At 44.3% G+C, this 24,489-nt stretch overlaps 2 protein-coding genes across 3 annotated transcripts in view; one reads left to right on the top strand and one right to left on the bottom strand.

Moving 5' to 3' along the window:
• rps27a (ribosomal protein S27a) overlaps positions 1-24,489 on the top strand; it is a 127,847-nt gene that overhangs the window by 45,724 nt on the left and 57,634 nt on the right. The window lies entirely within an intron of this gene.
• The window catches only part of LOC137376408 (clathrin heavy chain linker domain-containing protein 1-like), a 94,222-nt gene that overhangs the window by 20,304 nt on the left and 49,429 nt on the right, over positions 1-24,489 (bottom strand). For both annotated transcript variants that reach the window (XM_068044918.1, XM_068044919.1), the window contains 2 exons: positions 20,260-20,366; positions 12,825-12,999 (listed from right to left, as the gene is read on the bottom strand). In XM_068044918.1, the coding sequence (XP_067901019.1) occupies positions 12,825-12,999; positions 20,260-20,366 (282 nt within the window). The remainder of the gene's footprint in view (positions 1-12,824; positions 13,000-20,259; positions 20,367-24,489) is intronic.

The raw sequence follows: 24,489 nt of genomic DNA, 5'->3' as shown, positions 1-24,489 counted from the left end.
CAAAATCTGACATATGTCACATAAGGAGATATAAGGTCAGATAACCAAAAGCTTGGAAACTTGTAGGGCAGGAGGAGTTTGTAAAGATATGGAGACGAGGCCGTGGAGGGATTTAAAAACAAGGATGAAAATGGCAACGGCACGATCATGCATACTATTGTGTGGCACAGCCCAATGCAGTGCCAATGTGCCATACAATTACACTGCAATTAAATAATGCATAAGAAGTTTATGAACAAGATTGAGACAGTGTGGGAGAAATTCAGGAGACCACCCCCCCCCCCCTCTCCCCACCACCCCTATGCAAAAGGTTATTACACAAATGGTGAAGTGCAAGGAGCCCTGGATATTGGGCCTCGGAACTCATTACAGTGAAGATGGCACTGGGCGAAGAGGCCGCACAATTAAGTGCTCCAAGTTGGCGTTGGCTGCCTCAGCACAGACAAATGTTAGAGTGGGGATCTGAAACAGGCCTTGGGCCTCTTTTTGCACATGCAAACAGCTTAACACTTGCTTCAGGTGTGGATAAAGGAAGGCTCTTACCCAATATAGCAGGAGGCGCACTTGTGGCTGTAAGAGAGCGCGCACTTCCTGCCTGTCATTTTGGGGCCTTAGGAGGCTGCACAGCACCTGAAAAACAGATGCAATTTGGCCCAATTTAAGCCCCATTAGTGCTGTGCAGTATTCTAAATTAAAGAGCAACAACTTGCAGAGATAGCAAAAGAATAGTAACTGATTATGAAAAGATCAGGTGCAACTACGCCTGAAGTTTGGCTCCAAAGGATCAATCAGCAGAAATAACAGCAAACAGTACCAGAAACTACATCAAAAATTAGTAATGGGTAACTAAAGAAAGATGCAACATCAAGTAAAACAGATATATTTCAAATGTATTTGCAGTTTGGGCATTCCATGGCTCACAACGCACCCTCCCAATTCCAGAATTACCACTACCTCTTCTCATCACCCCTATTACACTATGCATATGTGGTGATTTCTTCTCACTGCTTTCCTTGTCTGGGTCTAGAGCACACTGCCTCTTCTCATCACTCCTATGTCAGACATTTCCATCCTCCCTCTTCCAGCCTATAGTGAAGCTATGATCCCAACACCAACTGACCATGGCCACTATGCCTTGCCTTCTTTGTGTCATATCCCCCACCATTAACTACACTGAGACAACATGCCTTTCTCCTTTCTGTCTTCCAGTCCTCTCTCCCATTCGCTCTGCTTTCCCTAAACTTCAATCATTCCTCTTTTCCTGCTCTCTCTTGCCCCTTCATTCCTGCCTTGACCTCTTCACATTCTCTCAATCTCCCCTCTCTGAAACTTAAAAAAACCAAAAAACCGGGGAAATGCCTTTAGTCTTTTTAAAGCAAAATGCCTGATCTGTATTTTCACCAGCACTTTCAAGGGGAAACATCTAGGTTTCTGCTAGGAAACAGACAGAAGAAGACCAGCAGATGATATGGCAAGGTCTGGTGAAGACTGGAGGACTGCAAAGAGTTCAGGTCATAGAGACAGGAGGGAAGCCAGGTCAGAACAGCCAGCATGAGCTGGAAGGCCAGAGTGCTGCAGCTGAGGATTAACATGAGACCCCAGGAGGCTGGTTATTCTTGTGTTCCATAAAATTCTCTCAAACAGAAAATTTCAGAACTTGGAGATGTGATGCCTTCCAACTCACAGCAGCATTCACTTATCTTTAGCAAGCAAGTACCAACCCTAGAAAATCTGGGCCAGGATTTCTGCACTGTTAAGGACACCTCTGAGGTGAAAGCTGGGCAAGAGGACCAGAATCTGAGACAGGTCCAGGTTCCACTAGATCTCAGCCTTTTTGTTTTGAATACTAGAAAATATTCAGTGGAAAGGGAACAGGTATTTCTTGATTCTGCCTCCTTCCATTCTGTTGTCAGGCAGCAAAACTGGTGATGCCAATGTCAAAAATTCCATCAGTTTCACTTCCTCTGACCCCCATGCACAGTATGCCTGCATGTTGCAAAGCAATGAAATGCCTTTAGGACAATGGCTGCTACAAAATGGATAATTAAAAAAAGAATTCTGAGACCTTTGTCCAAAACAGCCTTGCCTTCCTCAGAAGCAGTGCAGCCACCATAGTAGTGAATGTGGCACCAACAGTTGCAGGGCATCTTATGACTCAGCAGAAGTCAATACAGCTACCACTATCCCAGGAATTACACAAGGACATTTAGCAGTCAGTCAATACAGAATTGCTGGAACCCACCAGGGAGATGCACCATAAATGGCATGGGTATCCACCTCTTCATACAAAGTGGGCCTTTAGGAATTGCAGATCTTCTGACTTAGAACCAGCGTTACAGCAGGAGGCATCAGGTGCATTTAACAAGGGTAACACAGTAATCATGGGGGTGTGCAATCTACATATAGACTGGGTAAGCCTAATTAGCACTAAAGCTGTAGAGGATGAATTCCTGGAATGCATACAAGATGGTTTTCTAGAACAGTATGTTGAGGAACCAACTAAAGAATGGGCTATTTTAGATCTAGTATTGTGCAATGAGAAAGGGCTAATTAATCATCTCATTGAAAAGGAGCCTCCAGGGAAGAGTGACCATCCTATGATAGAATTTTACATCAAGTTTAAAAGTGATGTAGTTCAATCCAAAACTAGGGTCTTAAATCTAAACAAAAGGAAACTCCAAAGGTATGAGGGGCAAGTTGGCTGTGGTAGATTAGGAAACTACATTAAAAGATATGATGGTAGACAGACAATGGCTAGCAATTAAAAAAGACATGATTTACAACAAATTTACATTTCTTTGAGGCACAAAAGCCCAGCAGGAAAGGTGATCCAATCATGACTAACAAGAGAAGTTAAAGATTATATTTGATCAAAGGAAGAGACTAATAAAGTTGCCAAAAAAGTAGTAAGCCTGAGGATTGGGATCATTTTAGAATTCAGCAAAGGAAGACCAAGGAAGTGATAAAGAGAAAATAGAATATGAAAGTAAACTAGCGAGAAAAATAAAAATGGACAATAAAAGCTTCTAGAAGTATGTAAAAAGGAAAAGATTAGCAAAGACAAATGTGGACCCACAATAAGCAGAGACAGGAGAATTTATTATGGGGAATAAGGAAATGGCAGAGAAACTAAACAAATACTTTAGATACACCACTAAATAATGTTAGGACTGTTCTTTCATGTAGAATAAACGCATCATGACAATTGCCAAGTACCTGCCAGCTTACACACAACTTTGATGTTAATAGATTGGAAGTCTTCCTTATTCATAATTCCTATAACAAAAGGAGCCCATACGGTCACATCGGTGAGGTTCTGCACTCTTGGGAAGCCACTACTCCGAAAAAAATGATGAACACTCGCTTGCTGATGTTCATTTTCCTTCAGAAAAGTAATGAAGTCCTTTACCGTGACAAACAATGGAGTTAATTTTAATCCCCAAAAATGGGCAGGTTTGGGTCGGGTAGGAAGTTAAAATGTTAAAACTTTTAAACACAACCCCACCCACCTCAAACCCTCCCATTTCCGGTTTTAACAGGGGTGGGATGAGGGTTGGGGAACCAATCCGCTCTCATGAGGTGGGTTGGTCATTGAAAGCTTTTAAGGTAGCTGTGAGCCTCCATTTTAACAAGATTTCTATTTTCAACTCATGTTGACTGGTTTCCCTGGCCCAACTCATGTTGGCTGGTTTCCCTGGCCTTGGGAAAACAGGCAGGTAGAATCTGGTGAGAGGAGCAGATGTTAAGGTCTTTACAGCACTGCTTGTGAGCCAGGGGGAGCAGGAGTATTTCCCCCAGACTGAACAAGTTACTCTACAAACCCTCCAGCTATCTGTCCAACACCCACCTCCCCACAACCCCCACGCGATCTATCTAATCATCCCCCAACTACGCTCTACCTCGTGATCACTGACCTCCTGCTCTCCTCACAATCTCTTCTATTTCCCCCCCCGCCCCACCCCAAAATCACCATCAAACCTAACTGCTCTTTTCCTGCCCGACAAGTGGTGGAGCCTCTTGATTAGATTGGCTGTTGGTCAGGGAACCTGGGAAAAAAATTCAAACACACACTGGAGTTAAAACCACACAGCGTTCAAGGAAATCTATGCTTCCAGGTTTCCTGGCCATAACTCCTCCTTTTCATTCTGAAACTGTAACCATGCTCAGTAAATATCAGGGCCAATGTATCAGTGATCTGACATATGCAGCATAGAGTCATTTACAGCAAGGAAGGCGGCCATTCGGCCCATCGAGTCCATGCCGGCTCTCTGTGGAGCAATCTAGTCTGTCCCACTCCACTGCTTGATCCCAGTAGTCCTGCATGTTTATTTCCTTCAAGTGGTAATCCAATTTCCTTTTGAAATCATTGACTGTTTCTGATTCCACCACCCTCATGGACAGTGAGCTCCAGGTCTTTGCCACTCACTGCGTAAAAAACTTCTTCCTCATATTACCCTGCATGTCTTGCCCAAAACCTTCAATCTGTGTTCCCTAGTTCTTATACCATCAGGTAATGGGAACAGATTATCCTTTTCTACCTTATTTAAGCCTGTCATAAATTTGTACACCTCTTATCAAATCTTCCCTCAATCTCCTTTGCGACAAGGAGAACAACCCCAGCTTTTCAAACCTAACCTTGTAACTAAAATCCGTCATCCCTGGAACCATTCTGGTAAATCTTCTCTGCACCCTCTCAAGGACCATCACACATCCTTCCTAAAGTGTGGTGACCAGAACTGGATGCAATACTCCAGTTGGGGCTTAAACTTCTGGGGAAGGGTGAACAGCCAGAGGTCATGGTCCACATTGGTAGCAATGACACAGATAGGAAGAAGGATGAGGTCCTGAAAGCAGATTTTAGGGAGTTAGGAAGGAAATTAAAAAGCAGGACATCCAAAGCAGTAATCTCAGGATTACTCCAGGTGCCACGTGCTAGTGAGCATAGGAATAGGAGGATTGATCGCTTGAACACGTGGCTGGAGAATTGGTGTAGGAGGGAGGGCATCAGATTTCTGAGGCATTGGGACAAGTTCTGGGGCAGGTGCGACCTGTACAAGATGGCCAGACTACACCTTAACAGGACCAGAACTAACATCCTCTCAGGGAGATTTGCTAGTGCTGTTGGGGAGGGTTTAAAATAGCTTGTCAGGGGGATGGAAACCTGAAGGGTAGCTCAAATTGGAAGGAAGTAAAGCTGGTAACAGGAGGTAGAAAAGTAGCAAGTGACATTAGAAGGCAGGCAAAACAAAGGCGAGCATCAACTAGACTTAGAATTCAGAGTATCAAGAAGACAAGATTAGGGGAACTCTACCTGAATGCACGCAGCATTCGCAACAAGGTAGATGACTTAAAGGCCTCAATAAAGGTAAACGGGTAGGTTCTAATTGCCATAACAGAAACCTGGCTACAGGGTGACCAAGACTGGGAACTGAATATTCAAGGATATTCGACATTTAGGAAGGACAGGCAAAAAGGAAAAGGAGGTGGCGTTGCACTGATAATAAGGGATGGGACCAGTACATTAGTAAAGGAGGATTTCAGATCGGAAGAACAAAATGTGGAATCTGTTTGGGTGGAGCTAAGAAACAGCAAGGGGCAGCAAACATTGGTAGGAGTTGTTTATAGGCCACCAAACAGTAATGGTAGTGTGGGGCATGGCATTAATCAGGAGATTAGAGAAGAATGTAACATGCATAATACAATAATCATGGGTGACTTAAATCAGCATATTGACTGGGTAAACTTAATGAGTACTAATGCTGTAGAAGATGAGTTTCTGGAGTGTGTTAGAGATAGCTTTCTAGAGGAGTATGTTGAGGAACCGACTAGAGAACAGGCTATTTTAGATCTAATATTATGTGACGAGTAACAGCTAATTAATAATCTTGTTGTAATAGTATCTTTAGGGATGAGTGACCATAATATGATAGAATTTTACATTATGTTTGAAAGTGAGGTAGCTCAATCTGAAGCCAGAGTGTTAAATTTGAACAAAGGAAATTATGAAGGTATGAGGGGCAAATTGGCTGAGATGGTTTGGGAAAATATATTAAAAGGTATGACAGTACATAGGCAATGGACAGTCTTTAAAGAAATATTACATAGTTTACAGCAACTATACATTCCTTCAAGGCACAAAATCCCAAAAGTAAAGACAGTCAACCGTGGATAACAAAGGAAGTTAAGGATTGTATAAGATTAAAAGAAAAGACCTATAAAGTTGCCAGAAATAGTAATAAACCTGAGGATTGGGAGGATTTTAGAATAGAGCAAAGGAGGACCAAGAAACTGATAAAGGAAGGGAGAACAGAATATGAATGTAAGCTAGCAAAAAATATAAAAACAGACTGTAAAAGCTTCCATAGGTACGTAAAAAGGAAACGATTGGCTAAGACAAATGTGGGTCCATTACAGGCAGAGTCAGGAGAATTCATAATGGAGAATAGAGAAATGGCAGAGAAGCTAAATGATTACTTTGCGTCTATCTTCACTGAGAAAGATACAAGAAATCTCCCAGAATTAGAGATCCAAGGGAATAAGGGGAATGATGAATTGAAGGAAATTAGTATCAGTAAGAAGGTTGTATTGGAGAAATTAATGGGGCTGAAGGTTGATAAGTCCCCAGGACCTGATATTCTACATCCCAGAGTGTTGAAAGAGGTAGCTATGGAGATAGTGGATGCATTGGTGATCATCTTCCAAAATTCTATAGATTCTGGAGCTGTTCCTGCAGATTGGAAGGTAACAAATGTCACCCCACTATTTAAGAAGGGAGGGAGAGAGGAAAAACGGAATTACAGCCCTGTTAACCTTATATCAGTCTTTGGGAAAATGCTAGAATCTATTCTAAAGGATGTGATAAATGGACACTTGGATAATAATGAACTGATTGGCCATAGTCAACATGGATTTATGAATGGGAAATCATGTTTGACAAACCTGTTGGAGTTTTTTTGAGGATGTTACTGACAAAATTGATAAAGGAGAGTCAGTGGACATGGTATACTTGGATTTTCAAAAGCATTTGATAAAGCCCCCCACAGGAGGTTGGTTAGCAAAATTAAAGCACATGGGATAGGAGGTAGTATATTGGCATGGATTAAGGATTGGTTAACAGGCAGAAAACAGAGAGTAGGAATAAACGGGTCATTCTCGCGTTGGCAGGCTGTGACTAGTGGGGTACTAGCAGGGATCAGTGCTTGGGCCCCAGCTGTTCACAATATATATCAATGATTTGGATGTGGGGACCAAATGTAGTATTTCCAAGTTTGCGGATGACACAAAATTAGGTAGGAATGTATGTTGTGAGGAAGATGCAAAGTGGCTTCAAGGGGATTTGGAAAGACTTAGTGAGTGGGCAAGAACGTGGCAGATGGAATATAATGTGGAAAAACGTGTAGGAGGAACAGACGTGCAGAATATTTCTTAAATGGTAAGAGATTAGAACGTGTAGATGTACAAAGGGACCTGGGTGTCCTTGTCAATAAGTCACTGATGGCTAGCATGCAGGTGGAGCAAGAAACTAAGAAGGCTAATGGTATGTTACCCTTTATTGCAAAAAGATTTGAGTACCCAAGTAGTGAAGTCTTGCTTCGATTGTATAGCACCTTGGTTAGACCGCACCTGGAGTACTGTGTGCGGTTTTGGTCCCCTTACCTTAGGAAGGATATTATTGCCATAAAGGAAGTGCAACGAAGGTTCATCAGACTTGTTCACGGGATGGCGAGACTGTCCTATGACGAGAGATTGGGGAAACTGGGCCTGTATTCTCTCGAGTTTTGAAGAATGAGAGGTGATCTCATTGAAATCTACAAAATACTTAAAGGGATAGACAGGGTAGATACAGGTAAGATGTTTCCCCTGGTTGAGGAGTCTAGAACCAGGGACATCATTTCAAAATGGGGGGGAAGCCACTTAGGACAGAGATGAGCAGAAATTTCTTTTCTCAGCGGGTTGTGAATCTTTGGAATTCTCTACCCCAGGGGGCTGTGGAAGCTCAGTCATTAAGTACATTTAAAGCAGAGATTGACAGATTTCTAAATACAAATGACATAAGAGGATATGAGGATAGTGTGGGAAAAAGGTATTGAAGTTGGTGATCAGCCATGATCGTATTGAATGGCAGAGCAGACTCGATGAGCTGAATGGCCTACTCCTGCTCCTGTGTTCCTATGTCCTTTGCCCCTAACCAGAGCTTCACAAAGGTTAAGCATAACTTCCCTGCTTTTGTACTCAATGCCTCTATTTATGAAGCCCGAGATCCCATATGCTTTGCTAACCACTCTCTCAATATGTCCTACCACCTTCAAAGATCGATGCACATGCACCCCTAGGTCCCTCTGTTCCTGCACACCCTTTAGAACTGTGCCATTAAGTCTACATTGCCTCACCCTATCCTTTCTGCCAAAATGCATCACCTCACACTTCTCTGTATTAAATTCCATCAACCACTTGTCTGCCCACTCTGTTAGCTTATCAATGGCCTGTTGCAGGTGATTTGCATCATCCTCAGTGTTTGCCAGTCCTCCACGTTTGGTATCAGTGGCAAATTTTGAAATTCTACTCTGTATTCCAAGATCCAATTCATTAATAAAAATTAAAAAAAACAGTGGTCCTAGTACTGACCCTTGGGGAACACCATTGTCTACCATCCTCCAGTCTGAAGAAAAGCCATTTACCACGACTCGCTGTTTTCCATCTTTAAGCCAATTTTTTTTATCCAATTGGACACCGACCCTACTATTCCATGAGCTTCAATTTTGTTAACAAGCCTTTTATATGGTACTTTATCAAATGCTTTCTTCAAATCCATATAGACAACATCCACCTTCTCTGTTAACTTCATCAAAAAGGTCAATTAGATTAGTCAAGCATGATCTGCCTTTTACAAGTCCGTCCTGGCTATCCTTAATTAACTCAAACTTCTCTGAGTGCCTGTTCATTTTTTTCCCTGATTATTGTTTCCAAAACCTTACCCACCACTGATGTAAAACTAACTGACCTGTAGTTGTTCGGACTATCCTTACACCCCTTCTTGAATAAGGGCGTCAACATTTGCCACTCTCCAATCCTCTGGCACTTTCCACATATGTAGGGAAGATTAGAAGATTATAGCAAGCCCTTCTGTTATCTTCATCCCCACTTCCTTTAGCAATCTGGGATGCAAGTCATCAGGTGACTTATCTACCCTAAGCTTAGTCAGTCTTTCCAGTACCACCTCCCTTATCCATTGTCTATACTCTCTCCACTTAGTTTAGTTTAGAGATACAGCACTGAAACAGGCCGTTCGGCCCTCCGAGTCTGTGCCGACCATCAACCATCCATTTATACTAATCCTACACTAATTCCATATTCCTACCACATCCCCACCTGTCCCTATATTTCCCTACCACCTACCTATACTAGGGGCAATTTATAATGGCCAATTAACCTATCAACCAGCAAGTCTTTGGCATGTGGGAGGAAACCGGAGCACCCAGAGGAAACCACGCAGACACAGGGAGAACTTGCAAACTCCACACAGGCAGTACCCAGAATTGAACCCGGGTCGCTGGAGCTGTGAGGCTGCGGTGCTAACCACTGTGCCACTGTGCTGCCTACCAATATTTTGTCAGATTCCTCTTCCTTAGTAAACACCAATATCAAAGTACTCATTAAATATTCTAGCCTTGCCCTGCGCCTCTAAGCATATATTACCCTCTTTGTCCCGAAGAAGCCCCACTCTATTCAACTACCTGCTTACTGTTTACATGCTGGTAGAAGATTTTTGGGTTCCATTTTATGTTAACTGCCATTCTACTCGCATATTCTCTCTTTGCCAGTGTATTAAAGACGCTTAATCTTGCAGAGGGTAGCCGAAGAAGCTTGAAAGCAGCCAGCTGCACAGAAAGTAAAAGCATTAGTGAGTTTTACCCACATGGATTTTGTGCAGGAGGCGGGGCTCCCAGTGCTGGGCCGAAATGTCAGGGGGAACCCCACCTCTGCATTTTTTCAGAAAACCGGAGCGATCCTCCAGTCTTTTGGGGTGAAAGTTTAAGGAGGCTGGATCCTCGTCCCTTTAGACACTTGATAGGGACGGGGATCCCATCTCCAAGAGCTGTCAACCAATCACAGAGCTGGCACCACCGGCAGAGATGGCCATTGCCGGTACTGCGGAGACCTTGGACCCAGGCCCAGCATTGGAACCTCGGACCAGAGGTAGGTGAGGCAGGGTTGCCGGGGCCAGTCCGGAAGGCCCCAGCGAAGGGGGGTGGGCGCACAGTACAGGGGGAGGGGGGCCCTGGGGGTACATTTGCTCCCAGTGGGCGTCCTCCGTGGGCCACAAATTGCTCACGGAGGGACCAACCCCCCCAAGCCCGCAGGGAGTGTGCTTTGTTTTCCAAGGCGCCCTCTGTACGTGGCGTAAGACCCTCCTGCCGCTGGTAAGATCCCAGCGGTGGTGGGAAGAGGCCCTTATTTGGCCTCTGGGCAGGAAGGCCTTCGTTGGCCTATCACGCCCACAGGAGAATTGGAACTGGGATTCACGGCATTGGGCTCCACGGTGGGCAATTCTTCCCCAATTCTCTGGCACCCCCCCCCCCCCCCACCCCAACACAAAACCCACCGTCAGGATGAGCATAATATTCAGCCCCTAGGAGAGCTATCCAAATTGTCGATGAGGTTTGGAACATCTGACTGCAGAAATAGCAAAGTTCTGAGACTGCTTTCCTCGTGAGATGTAAATGGTAAAGACAATGCTACTAGGACATGCTCCTTCGGAGTAGAGGATCCACTCAGTCCACATTTGATGCAAGTGCATATGCCTCAACTCATGCCTACAGAACTCCTCATTTGCTGGTACCTGCCAACAAGAGGAATTCTCAAAGGAATCCCCATCAACTGCAGCGAGAACTGCTTCCATTCAGTGGGGTTTCCCCAGAACAAAGAAGATAGGCAGCAAAACCAAACCAAATGGCCAAAGAAATACACATTCACTGTCACATGCTAAACTCGGGGGCATATACCTTAAGATCCTAATTTCTGAAGATCAAGAAGTCAGTTTTGAAGTGTGCTTATTTTTAACAGACACACGGTGATGACAGAGTTTCAGTTGCAATCATTGGAAATGTGAAAGAGGCCAGTATTGCCCTATTTAGCATTGTTTGTAACATCCTGAAGCCCCAGAAAACACGTTCACAGATTTTTATCCAATGACTTCTTTCTGATAGTGCATATTCATAAAATCAACTCCATGTAGTGATTTTCATTCCATGATAAGTAAACCTTTCTTTTGCACTGATCTCTGCTGTAATACTTAATGCTATGCATATAATGCTTTTTTTAAATTTGTTTCATGGGATGTGCGTATTGCTGGCAAGGCCAACATTTTTTGCCCATCCCTAATTGCCCTTGAGAAGGTGGTGGTGAGCCGCTTTCTTGAACTGCTGCAGTCTATATGGTGCGGGTACACCCACAGTGCTGTTAGGGAGGGAGTTCCAGGATTTTGATCCAGCAACAGTGAAGCAACAAGTTGGGATGGTGTGTGGCTTGGAGGCAAGCTTCCAGGTGGTGGTGTTCCCATGCACCTGCTGCCCTTGCACTTCTAGGTAGAAGAGGTCGCGGGTTTGGAAGGTACTGTGGAGGGAGGTACGCTGAGTTGCTGCAGTGCATCTTGTAAGTACACAGTGCTGCCACTGTGCATTGGCAATGGAGAGAGTGAATGTTTAAGGTGGTGGATGGGGTGCCAATCAAGCGGGCTGCTTTGTCCTGGATAGTGTCAAGCTTCCTGAGTGTTGTTGGAGCTGCACCCATCCAGGCAAGTGGAGAGTATTCCATCACACTCCTGACTTGTGCCTTGTAGATGGTGGACAGGCTTTGGGAGCCAAGAGGTGGGTTTCGCACTGCAGAATTCCCAGTCTCTGACCTGCTCTTGTAGCCACAGTATTTATGTGGCTGCTCCAGTTCAGTTCTGGTCAATGGTAACACCCAGGATGTTAATAGTGGGGGATCCAGCAATGATAATGCCGTTGAATTTCAAGCAGAGATAGTTAGATTCTCTCTTATTGGAGATGGTCATTGCCTGGTACTTGTGTGGTGTGAATGTTACTTGCCACTTATCAGGCCAACATTGAATGCTTTCCAGATCTTGCTGCATATGGACACAGACTGCTTCAGTATATGATATTAATATTCAAAAATAAAAAGTTAAAGATTGAGAAGTAGTTAGTTAGTAAGTACTCTTTCTTTGTTCCTAAATTGCAACTTCCCATTTTAATTGCATCTTTTCTTGTTATTTCAGATGCTATCAGCAATCTTACATTTAATGTTTCTCTTGACCTTCCCATACTTTCACCTGCTTTTGCTTTACCTAATTGGTTTACTCAATTCTCTTGTCTACCAGATTTATTACATGCATCAAAATTCCTACTGCTAATTCACAATAGTTCTCTACATTAGTTTATTCACATTGGCCTTTATTGCCCTTTCAATTCATTTTAATGTGAAATAAGCTTAAGCTTCATGACTGATACAACCAAAACAGAAAAGATGCCCTCTGTTTAGTGGGGCTATCTTTTATACCCTTTGGGCCAGTAATTTCCCTAGCTGGTTCCTGCAGTATTTGTGCTTTATATTTTTTCCAAATGCATTGCATCCTTTGTACATCTGTCAATGATAATGCATTGAATACCTCTTATTTATTCCATGGTGACTTCAAATGTAGAATTTTCTGCTCCAGGTCCCATTTTTGCTCAACCATGGTATACACAACTGTGTTCCTCACCCTTGGCACAGTAGTGAGTAACAGCACTGTTAATAACACGATTCCACTTTGTTTAGCGTATTACCTCTGTTGTATGACCCAGTGTATGACCAGATCCAATCGGTTTTTCTTCAGTGCACATTTTACTCCCTCCAATGACATTTTTGCATTAGGTGAACGTCTGACAGCAGAAAAGGAACTCATTACAGCTTCAAAGAAATGCAGGAGAGGAGGAACATTCCCTTCATATTCCGTGACAGCTGAGGCAGAAAATTTTCACACGTAAGCAGTTATGTCAAAGAACAAAGTGCACTTTCATACACAATTGTTTTGCATTTTAAACTACAGATGTAAATCTGAAAAAGTTTCCCACAGTTAACAAAGCTAGGATGGAGATTTTGCATCGATAACTAGCTGCTTATTAGCTCTGAATGTCAGCTGTATCATTATGGGCAAGCTCTGTGCACAAGTCAAACCCATCCTCACACAGAAGGGAAAATTGTTAGACACACTTCTCACACATATATCTCTGTGAATAGCTTAAGAGCAGCACAGGCAAATGTTTGCAGGCCCTCTTAGCCAAGGAAGGCCTAAGGGGCAGAAAAATAAATACATTTTAAATAGTAAAGAGAATTAAATAAAAACTTCCACTGTGATACGTTAACAATGGCTAAACTACCTAGCTGGGTACTGTAGCCTAGTGGTTATAATACTAGACTAGGAACCCGTGCAATTATTGCCCATGGAATAAAAGGGACAGTAGCAGCATGCAGATGAAACTGGCTAAATGACAGGAAGCAGAGCATTTGTGAATGGTTATTTTTTGGACTGGAGGAAGGTATAGAGTAGGGTTCCCTGGGGCTTGGTGTTAGGACCCCTGTTTTTCTTGATATATGTCATTGATCTCGGAGGTTTAAAGGGATCAAAGGGGTAAATTTTTCACACAAAGAATAGTGTGTATCTGGAATGAGCTGCCAATGGAGGCAGGAACAGTAGCAACATTTAAGAGGCATCTGGACAGGTACTTGAATGAGCGAGGCATAGAGGGATATGGAATTATTACAGGTAGGTGGGATTAGTATAGATAGGCATTATGGTCGGCATGGACGCGGTGGGCCGAAGGGCCTGTTTCTATGCTGTACGACTCTATGACTTGGGTGTATAGGACACAATTTCAAAATTTGTGGATGACACAAAACTTGGAAAAAATGTGAACTGTGTGGAGTGTGGTGATAAACTTCAAGAGGACATAGACAGGATGGCAGAATGTGCGGACAAGTGGCAGGTGAAATTTAATGCAGAGAAGTGTGAGGTGATTCATTTTGGTAGGAACAACGAGGAGAGGCAAATAAATTAAAGGGCACAATTCTAAAGGGGGTGCAGGTGCAGAGGGTCATGAGGGTATATGTGCACAAATTATTGAAGGTGGCAGGGCAGATTGAGAAAGCGGTTAATAAAGCATACTGAATCCTGGGCTTTATAATTAGGGGCATAAAATACAAAAACAAGAAGTTACGATAAACCTGTATAAAACACTGGTTCGGCCTTAATTGAAGTATTGTGTCCAGTTCTGAGCACCACATTTTAGGAAGGATGCAAAGGCATTAGAGAGGATGCAGAAAAGATTCATAAGAACGGTTCTAGGGATGAGGAACTTCAGTCACGGGGATAGGTTGGAAAAGCTGGGGCTGTTCTCCTTGGAGAAGAGAAGGTTGAGAGGAGATTTGATAGAGGTCTCCAAAATCATGAGGGGTATGGACTGAGTACATAGGGAGAAACTGTTCCCATTGGCAGAAGGATCCAGAACCACAGGACACCTATTTAAGTTGATTGACAAAAGAAGCAATGGCAACATGAGGGAAAACTTTTTTATGCAGTGAGTGGTTAGGATCTGGAATTCACTGCCTGAGACTGTGGTGGAGGCAGATTCAATCAAGGCCTTCAAAAGAGATTTGGATAATTATCTGAAGAAAAAAAAATTGCAGGGCTACGTGCAAGAGTTGGGGAGTGGGACTAGGTGACTTGCTCTTGCAGAGTGCCGTCACGGACACGACAGGCCTAATGTCTTCCTTCTGTGCTGCAACAATTCGATGATTCTAATCCAGAAGTTGTTTGGTCAAATTCCATTATAACAAGTTGTGAAATTGAATTCAATAATTCTGATCATTTGTGAGCTAGCATCAAAAAATTACCATGATAGCTGCTGGATTGTTATACAAATCCAATTGATGTCCTTCAAGGAAGGGAACTGCCACCTTTACCTAGTCTAGCCTACATGTGACTCCAGGCCTCCTGAGCATCACTGACAGTTGGAATTTTAAAATTTTATTTTTTAATTCACTCATGGAATGCGGGCATCGCTGGAAAAGCCAGCATTATTTCCGATCCCTAATTACCCTTGAGAAGGTGGTGATGATCTTCCTTCTTGAACAGCGCTTCATGGATGCCCAGTTTGGAGCTGCTAGTTCTGTACTTTATCCCATTCAGCACGGTGGTATTGCCACACAATATGATGGAGGATATCCTCCATGTGAAGACTCCACAAAGACAAGAGTCCTTCAGTCCTAGTGGTGATGAAGGTACTCCCACAGTGCTGTTAGGTAGGGAGTTCCAGAATTTTGACCCACAACAAAGAATGAATGGTGATACATTTCCAAGTTAGGATGGTGTGTGACTTGGAGGGGAACTTGGAGGTGATGGTGTTCTCATGTAGCTGGTGCCTTGCCTCTCTAGGTGGTAGAGGTCATGAGTTTGAAAAGTGCTGTTGAAGAAATCTTAGTGAGTTGCTGCAATGCATTTTGTAGCAGCCACATTATACAAGTGGTGGAGGGAATGAATATTTAAAGTGGTGGATGGGGTGCCATTCAAGCAGGCTGCTTTGTCCTGGATGGTGTCAAGCTTCTTGAGTGTTGTTGGAACTGCACTCATTCAGGCAAGTGGAGAGTATTCCATCACACTCCTGACTTGTGCCTTGTAGGTGGTGGAAAGCCTCTGGAGAGTCAGGAGGTGGGTCACTTTTCACAGAATACCCAGCCTCTGACCTGGTCTTGTAGCCACAGTATTTATGTGGCTAGTTCAGTCAAGTTTCTGGTCAATGGTGACTCACCCCTGGCCAGGGTGTTAATGGGGGATTTGACAATGGTAATCCCATTGAAAATCAAGGGGAGGGGTTTAGACTTTCTCTTGTTGGAGATGGTCATTGACTGACACATACGTGGCATGAATGTAACTTGTCACTTATCTGCCCAAGCGTGGATGTTCTCCAGGTTTTGCTACATGTGAGTGTAGACTGCTTCATTATTTGAGAAATTGCGAATGGAACATCCTCACTTTTGACCTTATTTTTTTTTTATTCTTTCATGGGATGTGGACGTCACAGACCAGGCCAGCATTTATTGCCCATCCCTAATTGCCCTTAAACTGAGTGGCTTGCCAGGCCATTTCGAGGGCATGTAAGAGTCAACCACATTGCTGTCGATCTGGAGTCACATGTAGGCCAGACCAGGTAAGGACAGCAGATTTCCTTCCCTAAAGGACATTAGTGAACCAGATGGGTTTTTACAACAATCGTCAATGGTTTCATGGCGATCATTAGACTAGCTTTAAATTCCAGATTTATTAATTGAATTCAAATTCCACCTTCTGCTATGGTGGGATTCGAACCCATGTCCCCAGAGCAATACCTGGGTCTCTGGGTTACTAGTCCAGTGACAATACCAGTACGCCACCGCCTCCCCTGTATGATGGAGGGAGGCATTGATGAAGCAGATGAAGCTATTTGGGCATAGGAAATTACCCTAAGCAATTCCAAGCAATGTCCTGGTCTGAGATGATTGGCCACCTATGACCACAAACATCTTCCTTTGTGCTAGGTGTGACTTCAGCCAGTGGAGTGTTTTCCCCCTGAGCTCCATTGACTTCAGTTTTACTAGAGCTCCTTGATGCCACACTCAGTCAAATGCTATCTTGATGTCAAGGACAGTCACTCTCACTGAACCTCTGGAATTCAACTCTTTTGTCTGTGTTTGGACTAAGGATGTAACAAGGTCTGGATCTGAACTGTCCTGGTCAAATTCAAACTCAGCATCGATGGGTAGGCTATTGGTGAGTAAGTTCTGCTTGGTAGCACTGTTAACGACACCTTTCATCACTTTGTGGATAATTGACAGCAGGCTGTTTTTTGTGGACAGGACATAGCTGGGCAATTTTTCATTTTGTTGCGTAGATGGCAGTGTTGCAGCTGTACTGGAACAGCTTGTTTAGAGGCGCAACTAGTTCTTGAGCACAAGTCTACAGCTGGGATACTGACAAAGCCCATAGCCTTTGTTGTATCCCAGGATTGTCCAACCTTTTCGCGTGGGGGGCTACATTACAATTTTTGTCTTATATAGGGGGCCGTTGAGACAAATTCGGAAAGATAAAGGCATTAAAAAGTTATCTATTAATCAAAACAACAAATGTGTATTTTGGTGAAACTTTAAACGAGAAGATTAATTTATTGACTTACTTTCTCATCACTTGTTGGACACTGATTTAGTGAGACCTGGCAGTTTTTTGCTTGCACATGCAATTAATGTTTGCCCACACACTTGTCGTGGTGATGAGGAGTATTCTGGATAGAAGTCTGTCTGTCAGGAGTGATCTCGATCTCTCTCTCCCTCTCTCTGTCCCCACCCCCCGTCTCCTCCTCTCTCTCTCTCTCTCTCTGTCCCTCCCTCCCCCTCTTTCTCTCCCGCTTCCCCATCCCCCCTCTCTCTCTCTCCCCGTCCCTCCTCTCTCTTTCACCCCGACCCCACTCTCTCTCTCCCCGTCCCTCTTTTTCACTGTCTCTCTCCTTGTCTCTCCCGCTCTCTCTTTCTCTCCCTGTCCCCCCCCCTTCCCTGTCCGCCTCTCTCTCTCCCATCCCCCCTCTCTCTCCCAGTCCCCCTCTCTCTCTCCGTCCCTGATCTCTCTCTTTCTCTCTCTCCCCCAGTCCCCTCCTCTTTCTCTGCCCCCCCCCCCCCCTGTCTCCCCTCTCTCTCGGCCCTCTCTCTCCCCCATCCTTCTCTCTCTCTCTTTCTGACAGTTGCAGAGAGTGGGAGCGCTCATTACAGTAGCATTGTGGTTGGTCAGTTTAAAAAATAAATCTCAAGTCAGTTTCCAGCAGTCTTTTAAAAAAATGTTGGAACATGCAGGAAAACCCCAAATCTGTCTGAAGTTGGGAAACCGCTGTTTCCAATGTCAGCACTTGTCAGCTGTGAAACTGAATTGCAATTTTTTTAATAAGCTGGTCTGAAAGACGACGACAATGGGAAATTTCTCATCTCTGAAAATAAATCCACGGGCCGGATGGAAACCTTCGGCGGGCCAAATCCTGGCCCGCGGGCAACATGTTGGACAATCCTGTTGTATCCCGTGTGCTCAGTTGTTTCTTGATATCAGGTGGAGTGAACTGAATTGGCTGAACACTGGCATTGATGTTGGGATCTCAGGGGAAGACAAGGCGGATCATCCACTCATTACTTCGGATTGACTGTGAACGCTTCAGCACTTTGGCACTTGTGCTTGGCTCCAATATCGTTGAGGGTGGGGATGTTCATGAATACTTCTCCTTGTCTAATTGTCCATCACCAATCATGACTGGATGCAGCATCAATGCTTAGTTCTGATCTATTGGATGTCAGATTGCTTGGCTCTGTCTACAGCATGATGCTTTCTCTATTTACTCCTGTGTTGTCGATTCACCAGGTTTGCATCCCATGTTTAGGTACCCCTGGTGATGCTCCTGGTATGCTCTTCACTCTTCATTGAAACAAAGTTAGCAGCCTGGCTTATTGTTAACGCTAGAGTGAGAGATATGCCAGGCCATGAGGGTACAGATTATGGCAGAATACAATTCTGCTGCTGCTGATGGCTCAGTGCCTCATGGATGCCCTGTTTGAAGCTGCTAGATCTGCTCTGAATCTATCCCATTTAGCATGACATTTAGTGTGATACAACATGATGGAGGGCGTCCTCAGTGTGAAGACAGAACTTCATCTCCACAAGGACTATGTGGTGGTCACCCCTACCACTACTGTCTTGGACAGATGTATCTGCACCAGGCAGATTGGTGAGGATGAGGTCAAGTAGGTTTTTCTCTCGTGTTGGTCCTCTCACCACCTGCTGCAACCCCAGTCTGGCAGCTAAGTCCTTCAGGACTCGGCCAGTTTGGTCAGTAGAGGTGCTACTGAGTCACTCTTGGTGATGAACATTGAACTCCACACCACCCCCCCCCCCCCGCCCCCCAACGGCCCACCCCCCCCCCCCCCCACCTGCCCTGGCAAACCTCAGTATTTCTTCCAAGTGGTGTTCAATATGGAGGAGCACTGATTCATCAGTTGAGGGAGGGCAGTAGGTGGTAATTCACAGGTGGTTTTCTTGCTGATGTCATGAGACTTTATGGGGTTCAGAATCAACGTTGAGCACCAAGGGCCACTCCATACCTCCCTCCACTGTGCAGATTGGTGGGTCTGGTTTGTCGGTGGGGCAGGACATACTCAAGTATGGAGATGCAAGAGTCTGGGATGTTGGCTGAAAGGTATGGTTCTGTGAATATAACTATGTCAGACAGACTGTTGCTTGACTTAAATATGGGTTAGTCCTTCCAATGTTGGCACATGACTAGGCTGGATATGCCTCTGTTCTATCGAAATTCGATGCCGAGGTCAATGATTTCTTCTCATGGTTATTGTCACAAAGTAAGGTTGTTAGTTTTTCAACAATAACTTCCATGTGAATCTGGCCTGAATGTTTTAAATTATATATTGCCTAACATTATGCTTATACAACTGTTCTACAGTATTACATTAAAACAAGCAACTAATACAACCTGATTTCCCCATGGACTTCAATGTGATTAGGCTTGACCAATAATGAGCTCTCAGCAGGGAGCAGTGCTTGAAGGGAGTATAGGTCAGAGATAAAGCTACAACATCACAATACCAATTTTTCAACATACATTCCTTTTGACAACACTGGGAGTACAAGAATGATAAGATTAATTATATTTTTCCAAATGTACCAGTGTTTTAAAGTCTAAACAGCAACTCCATAAATTCACATTGATTGTAGACTTTGGAGGAATTATTATTTAGTTCAATAAAGCAGCTATTTTAAAGAAGCCGTGGTACTTCTGTACCAATGTGAAGAGCTGATATTGAAGATATTGCAATTAAAAGGCATTTCTGTTAACTACTAAAATATTTTCAGTTATACTGACCTTGATTTTTTGCAATGTTCTATAAGATGTAATCAATATGTAAATATTGTAAGCAAGTATTAAGGAAACATTTCAATAGAAGTAGTACATAACTCAACCTTTCTTGATAATGCTACATTTTCTGAACTATTGAAATATAATTTTAAAAATGAGATATATTCCTTTAATTCCTAACCTTGAAAGACTAGGAGGAAATTCATTCAGCTGATGCAGGATTACCTTTTCCCATTTTGATAGCTAGGAGCATAAGACACAGCAATGAATGGAAAACAGAACTGACCCTTAAACTTTTCCATGACCTCCATGTTATGAAGGATTCCTCTAGGACAATTTGCTACATGCATTGCAGCTTCCTTATACTTTTTATCTTCAAACAGTTGATTAAATCTGGAAGAAAAGTAGAATTTTTAAATTTAGAAACAAGCAGATATTCTAACTGCAGCCTCAGGCCTACACCCTGCAGTCTCCTGACTGTCCAATATCCCTTTTCTCTGTTAATTCTGACCCCAGGAAGCAGAGTAACGTTGGGATGAATTTTCCTGACAATGTTGCGAACCTGATGTCAGGACCATTTCCGGGTCCTGACTCCACTCGAGGTCGTTGCGTGATGTCCAGCAAAATTTTGTGGGAGGCAACCAATTAGTGGCTTGCCTCTGTGATTGCCGTCCAAGTAGGGACAGCAGGCGCATTCAGGAGGTGGGAGCTAGACTTTTAGTTTTGGTGACTGCAACTTGACAGTAGCGAAGGTGCGAGAGCGAGCTTACAGCTGGGAAGTCAATTTCAGTGGAAGTTTAAAAGTTAATTCCCTTTTGTTTTCGGAGGACCAGGGGACTGCTGGGTAAGTAAAAACTATATATTTGGGTGGTTTATAATCGCTTTCTTTTAGTTTTGGTGACTGCAGCTTGACAGTAGCGAAGGTGCGAGAGCGAGCTTACAGCTGGGAAGTCAATTTCAATGGAAGTTTAAAAGTTAATTCCCTTTTGTTTTCGGAGGACCAGGGGACTGCTGGGTAAGTAAAAACTATATATTTGGGTGGTGGCTGTACCTGAGACACTACACGTGTAGTGTCTCCCACCCACCCTCCTCCTCTAACCAAAAAAAAAGGACTCTGTTGTGTTGATAAGGTAAGCTTTTTATTTAAGAAGTTCTGTCCGTTGGATTGCTAACCTAACAAGTTTTGACATTTTTTTTGGTTTTTCAGTAGATTTGTTGGGAATTTAGAATAGAGGGAATGGAAGTGAATGGAAGTTCCTCCTGCAGAATGTGGGAGGTAAGGGTCGCCAAGAGTGTCCCTGCTGACTGCATCTGCGGGAAGTGCACCCAACTCCAGCTCCTCGAGAACCGCGTTAGGGAACTGGAGCTGGAGCTGGATGAACTTCGGATCATTCAGGAGGCGGAGGGGGTTATTGAGAGGAGTTATGGGGAGGGAGTCACACCTCAGGTAAAAGAAGTAGGTAGATGGGTTACCGTCAGGGGAAGGAGAGGGAACCAGCAGGCAGTGCAGGGATCCCTTGTGGCCGTTTCCCTCAACAACAGGTATACCGTTTTGGATACTGTTGCTGGGGACGACTTACCAGGGGTAAGCAATGGGGTACAGGTATCTGGCACAGAGTCTGTCCCTGTTGCTCAGAAGGGAAGGGGGAAGAGGAGCAGAGCATTAGTCATTGGGGACTCCATAGTTAGGGGAACAGATAGGAGGTTCTGTGGGAACGAGAGAGACTCACGGTTGGTATGTTGCCTCCCAGGTGCCAGGGTTCGTGATGTCTCGGATCGTGTTTTTGGGATCCTTAAGGGGGAGGGGGAGCAGCCCCAAGTCGTGGTCCACATAGGCACCAACGACATAGGCAGGAAGAAAGATGGGGATTTAAGACAGAAATTCAGGGAGCTAGGGTGGAAGCTTAGAGCGAGAACAAACAGAGTTGTTATCTCTGGGTTGTTGCCCGTGCCACGTGATAGCGAAGCGAGGAATAGGGAGAGAGAGGAGTTGAACACGTGGCTGCAGGGATGGTGCAGGAGGGAGGGTTTTGGTTTCCTGGATAATTGGGGCTCTTTCTGGGGTAGGTGGGACCTCTACAAACAGGATGGCCTTCACCTGAACCAGAGGGGTACCAATATCCTGGGGGGGGGGAGATTTGCTAGTGCTCTTCGGGGGGGTTTAAACTAATTCAGCAGGGGAATGGGAACCTAAAATGTAGTGCCAGTGTACAGGATGTTGAGAGTAGTGAGGTCAGGGATAAGGTTACAAGGACGCAAGAAGGCACTGGCAAGCAAGAACCTGGTTTAAAGTGTGTCTACTTCAACGCCAGGAGCATCCAGAATAAGGTGGGTGAGCTTGCAGCATGGGTTGGTACCTGGGATCTCGATGTAGTGGCCATTTCGGAGACATGGGTAGAGCAGGGGCAGGAATGGATGTTGCAGGTTCCGGGATTTAGATGTTTCAGTAAGAACAGAGAAGATGGTAAAAGAGGGGGGGGGTGTGGCATTGTTAATCAAGGAGGGTATTACAGCGACAGAAAGGACGTTTGAGGACTCGTCTACTGAGGTAGTATGGGCCGAGGTTAGAAACAGGAGAGGTGAGGTCACCCTGTTGGGAGTCTTTTATAGACCTCCAAATAGTTCCAGAGATGTAGAGGAAAGGATAGCGAAGATGATTCTCGACAGGGGCAAGAGTAACAGGGTAGTTGTTATGGGGGACTTTAACTTTCCAAATATCGACTGGAAATACTATAGTTCGAGTACTTTAGATGGGTCAGTTTTTGTCCAGTGTGTGCAGGAGGGTTTTCTGACACAGTATGTAGACAGGCCAACCAGGGGCGATGCCACATTGGATTTGGTACTGGGTAATGAACCCGGCCAGGTGTTAGATTTAGATGTAGGTGAGCACTTTGGTGATAGTGATCACAATTCGGTTAGGTTTACCTTAGCGATGGGCAGGGACAGGTATATACCGCAGGGCAAAAATTACAGCTGGGGGAAAGGAAATTATGATGCGATTAGGCAAGATTTAGGATGCGTAGGATGGGGATGGGAACAATCGAAATGAGGAGCTTATTCAAGGAGCAGCTGCTGCGTGTCCTTGATAAGTATGTACCTGTGAGGCAGGGAGGAAGTTGTCGAGCGAGGGAGCCGTGGTTTACTAAAGAAGTTGAAGCGCTTGTCAAGAGGAAGAAGGCGGCTTATGTTAGGATGAGACATGAAGGCTCAGTTAGGGCGCTTGAGAGTTACAAGCTAGCCAGGAAGGATCTAAAGGGAGAGCTAAGAAGAGCAAGGAGAGGACACGAGAAGTCATTGGCGGATAGGATCAGGGAAAACCCTAAGGCTTTCTATAGGTATATCAGGAATAAAAGAATGACTAGAGTTAGATTAGGGCCAATCAAGGATAGTAGTGGGAAGTTGTGTGTGGAATCAGAGGAGATAGGGGAAGTGTTAAATGAATATTTTGCGTCAGTATTTACAGTAGAGAAAGAAAATGTTGTTGAGGAGAATACTGAGATTCAGGCTACTAGGCTAGATGGGATTGAGGTTCACAAGGAGGAGGTGTTCACAATTTTGGAAAGTGTGAAAATAGATAAGTCCCCTGGGAAGGATGGGATTTATCCTAGGATTCTCTGGGAAGCTAGGGAGGAGATTGCAGAGCCTTTGTCCTTGATCTTTATGTCGTCATTGTCGACAGGAATAGTGCCGGAAGACTGGAGGATAGCAAATGTTGTCCCCTTGTTCAAGAAGGGGAGTAGAGACAGCCCTGGTAATTATAGACGTGTGAGCCTTACTTCGGTTGTGGGTAAAATGCTGGAAAAGGTTATAAGAGACAGGATTTATAATCATCTTGAAAAGAATAAGTTCATTAGAGATAGTCAGCACGGTTTTGTGACGGGTAGGTCGTGCCTCACAAACCTTATTGAGTTTTTCGAGAAGGTGACCAAACAGGTGGATGAGGGTAAAGCAGTGGATGTGGTGTATATGGATTTCAGTAAGGCGTTTGATAAGGTTCCCCATAGTAGGCTATTGCAGAAAATACAGAAGTATGGGGTTGAAGGTGATTTAGAGCTTTGGATCAGAAATTGGCTAGCTGAAAGAAGACAGAGGGTGGTGGTTGATGGCAAATGTTCATCCTGGAGTTTAGTTACTAGTGGTGTACCGCAAGGATCTGTTTTGGGGCCACTGCTGTTTGTCATTTTTATAAATGACCTGGAAGAGGGTGTAGAAGGGTGGGTTAGTAAATTTGCGGATGACACTAAGGTCGGTGGAGTTGTGGATAGTGCCGAAGGATGTTGTAGGGTTCAGAGGGACATAGATAGGCTGCAGAGCTGGGCTGAGAGATGGCAAATGGAGTTTAATGCGGAAAAGTGCGAGGTGATTCACTTTGGAAGGAGTAACAGGAATGCAGAGTACTGGGCTAATGGGAAGATTCTTGGTAGTGTAGATGAACAGAGCGATCTTGGTGTCCAGGTGCATAAATCCCTGAAGGTTGCTACCCAGGTTAATAGGGCTGTTAAGAAGGCATATGGTG

Source organism: Heterodontus francisci, chromosome 13 (assembly GCF_036365525.1).
Source record: "Heterodontus francisci isolate sHetFra1 chromosome 13, sHetFra1.hap1, whole genome shotgun sequence".
Lineage (NCBI taxonomy): Eukaryota > Metazoa > Chordata > Chondrichthyes > Heterodontiformes > Heterodontidae > Heterodontus > Heterodontus francisci.
The sequence above is the reverse complement of the archived record's forward strand: the minus strand, read 5'-3'. Positions and strand labels throughout refer to the sequence as shown.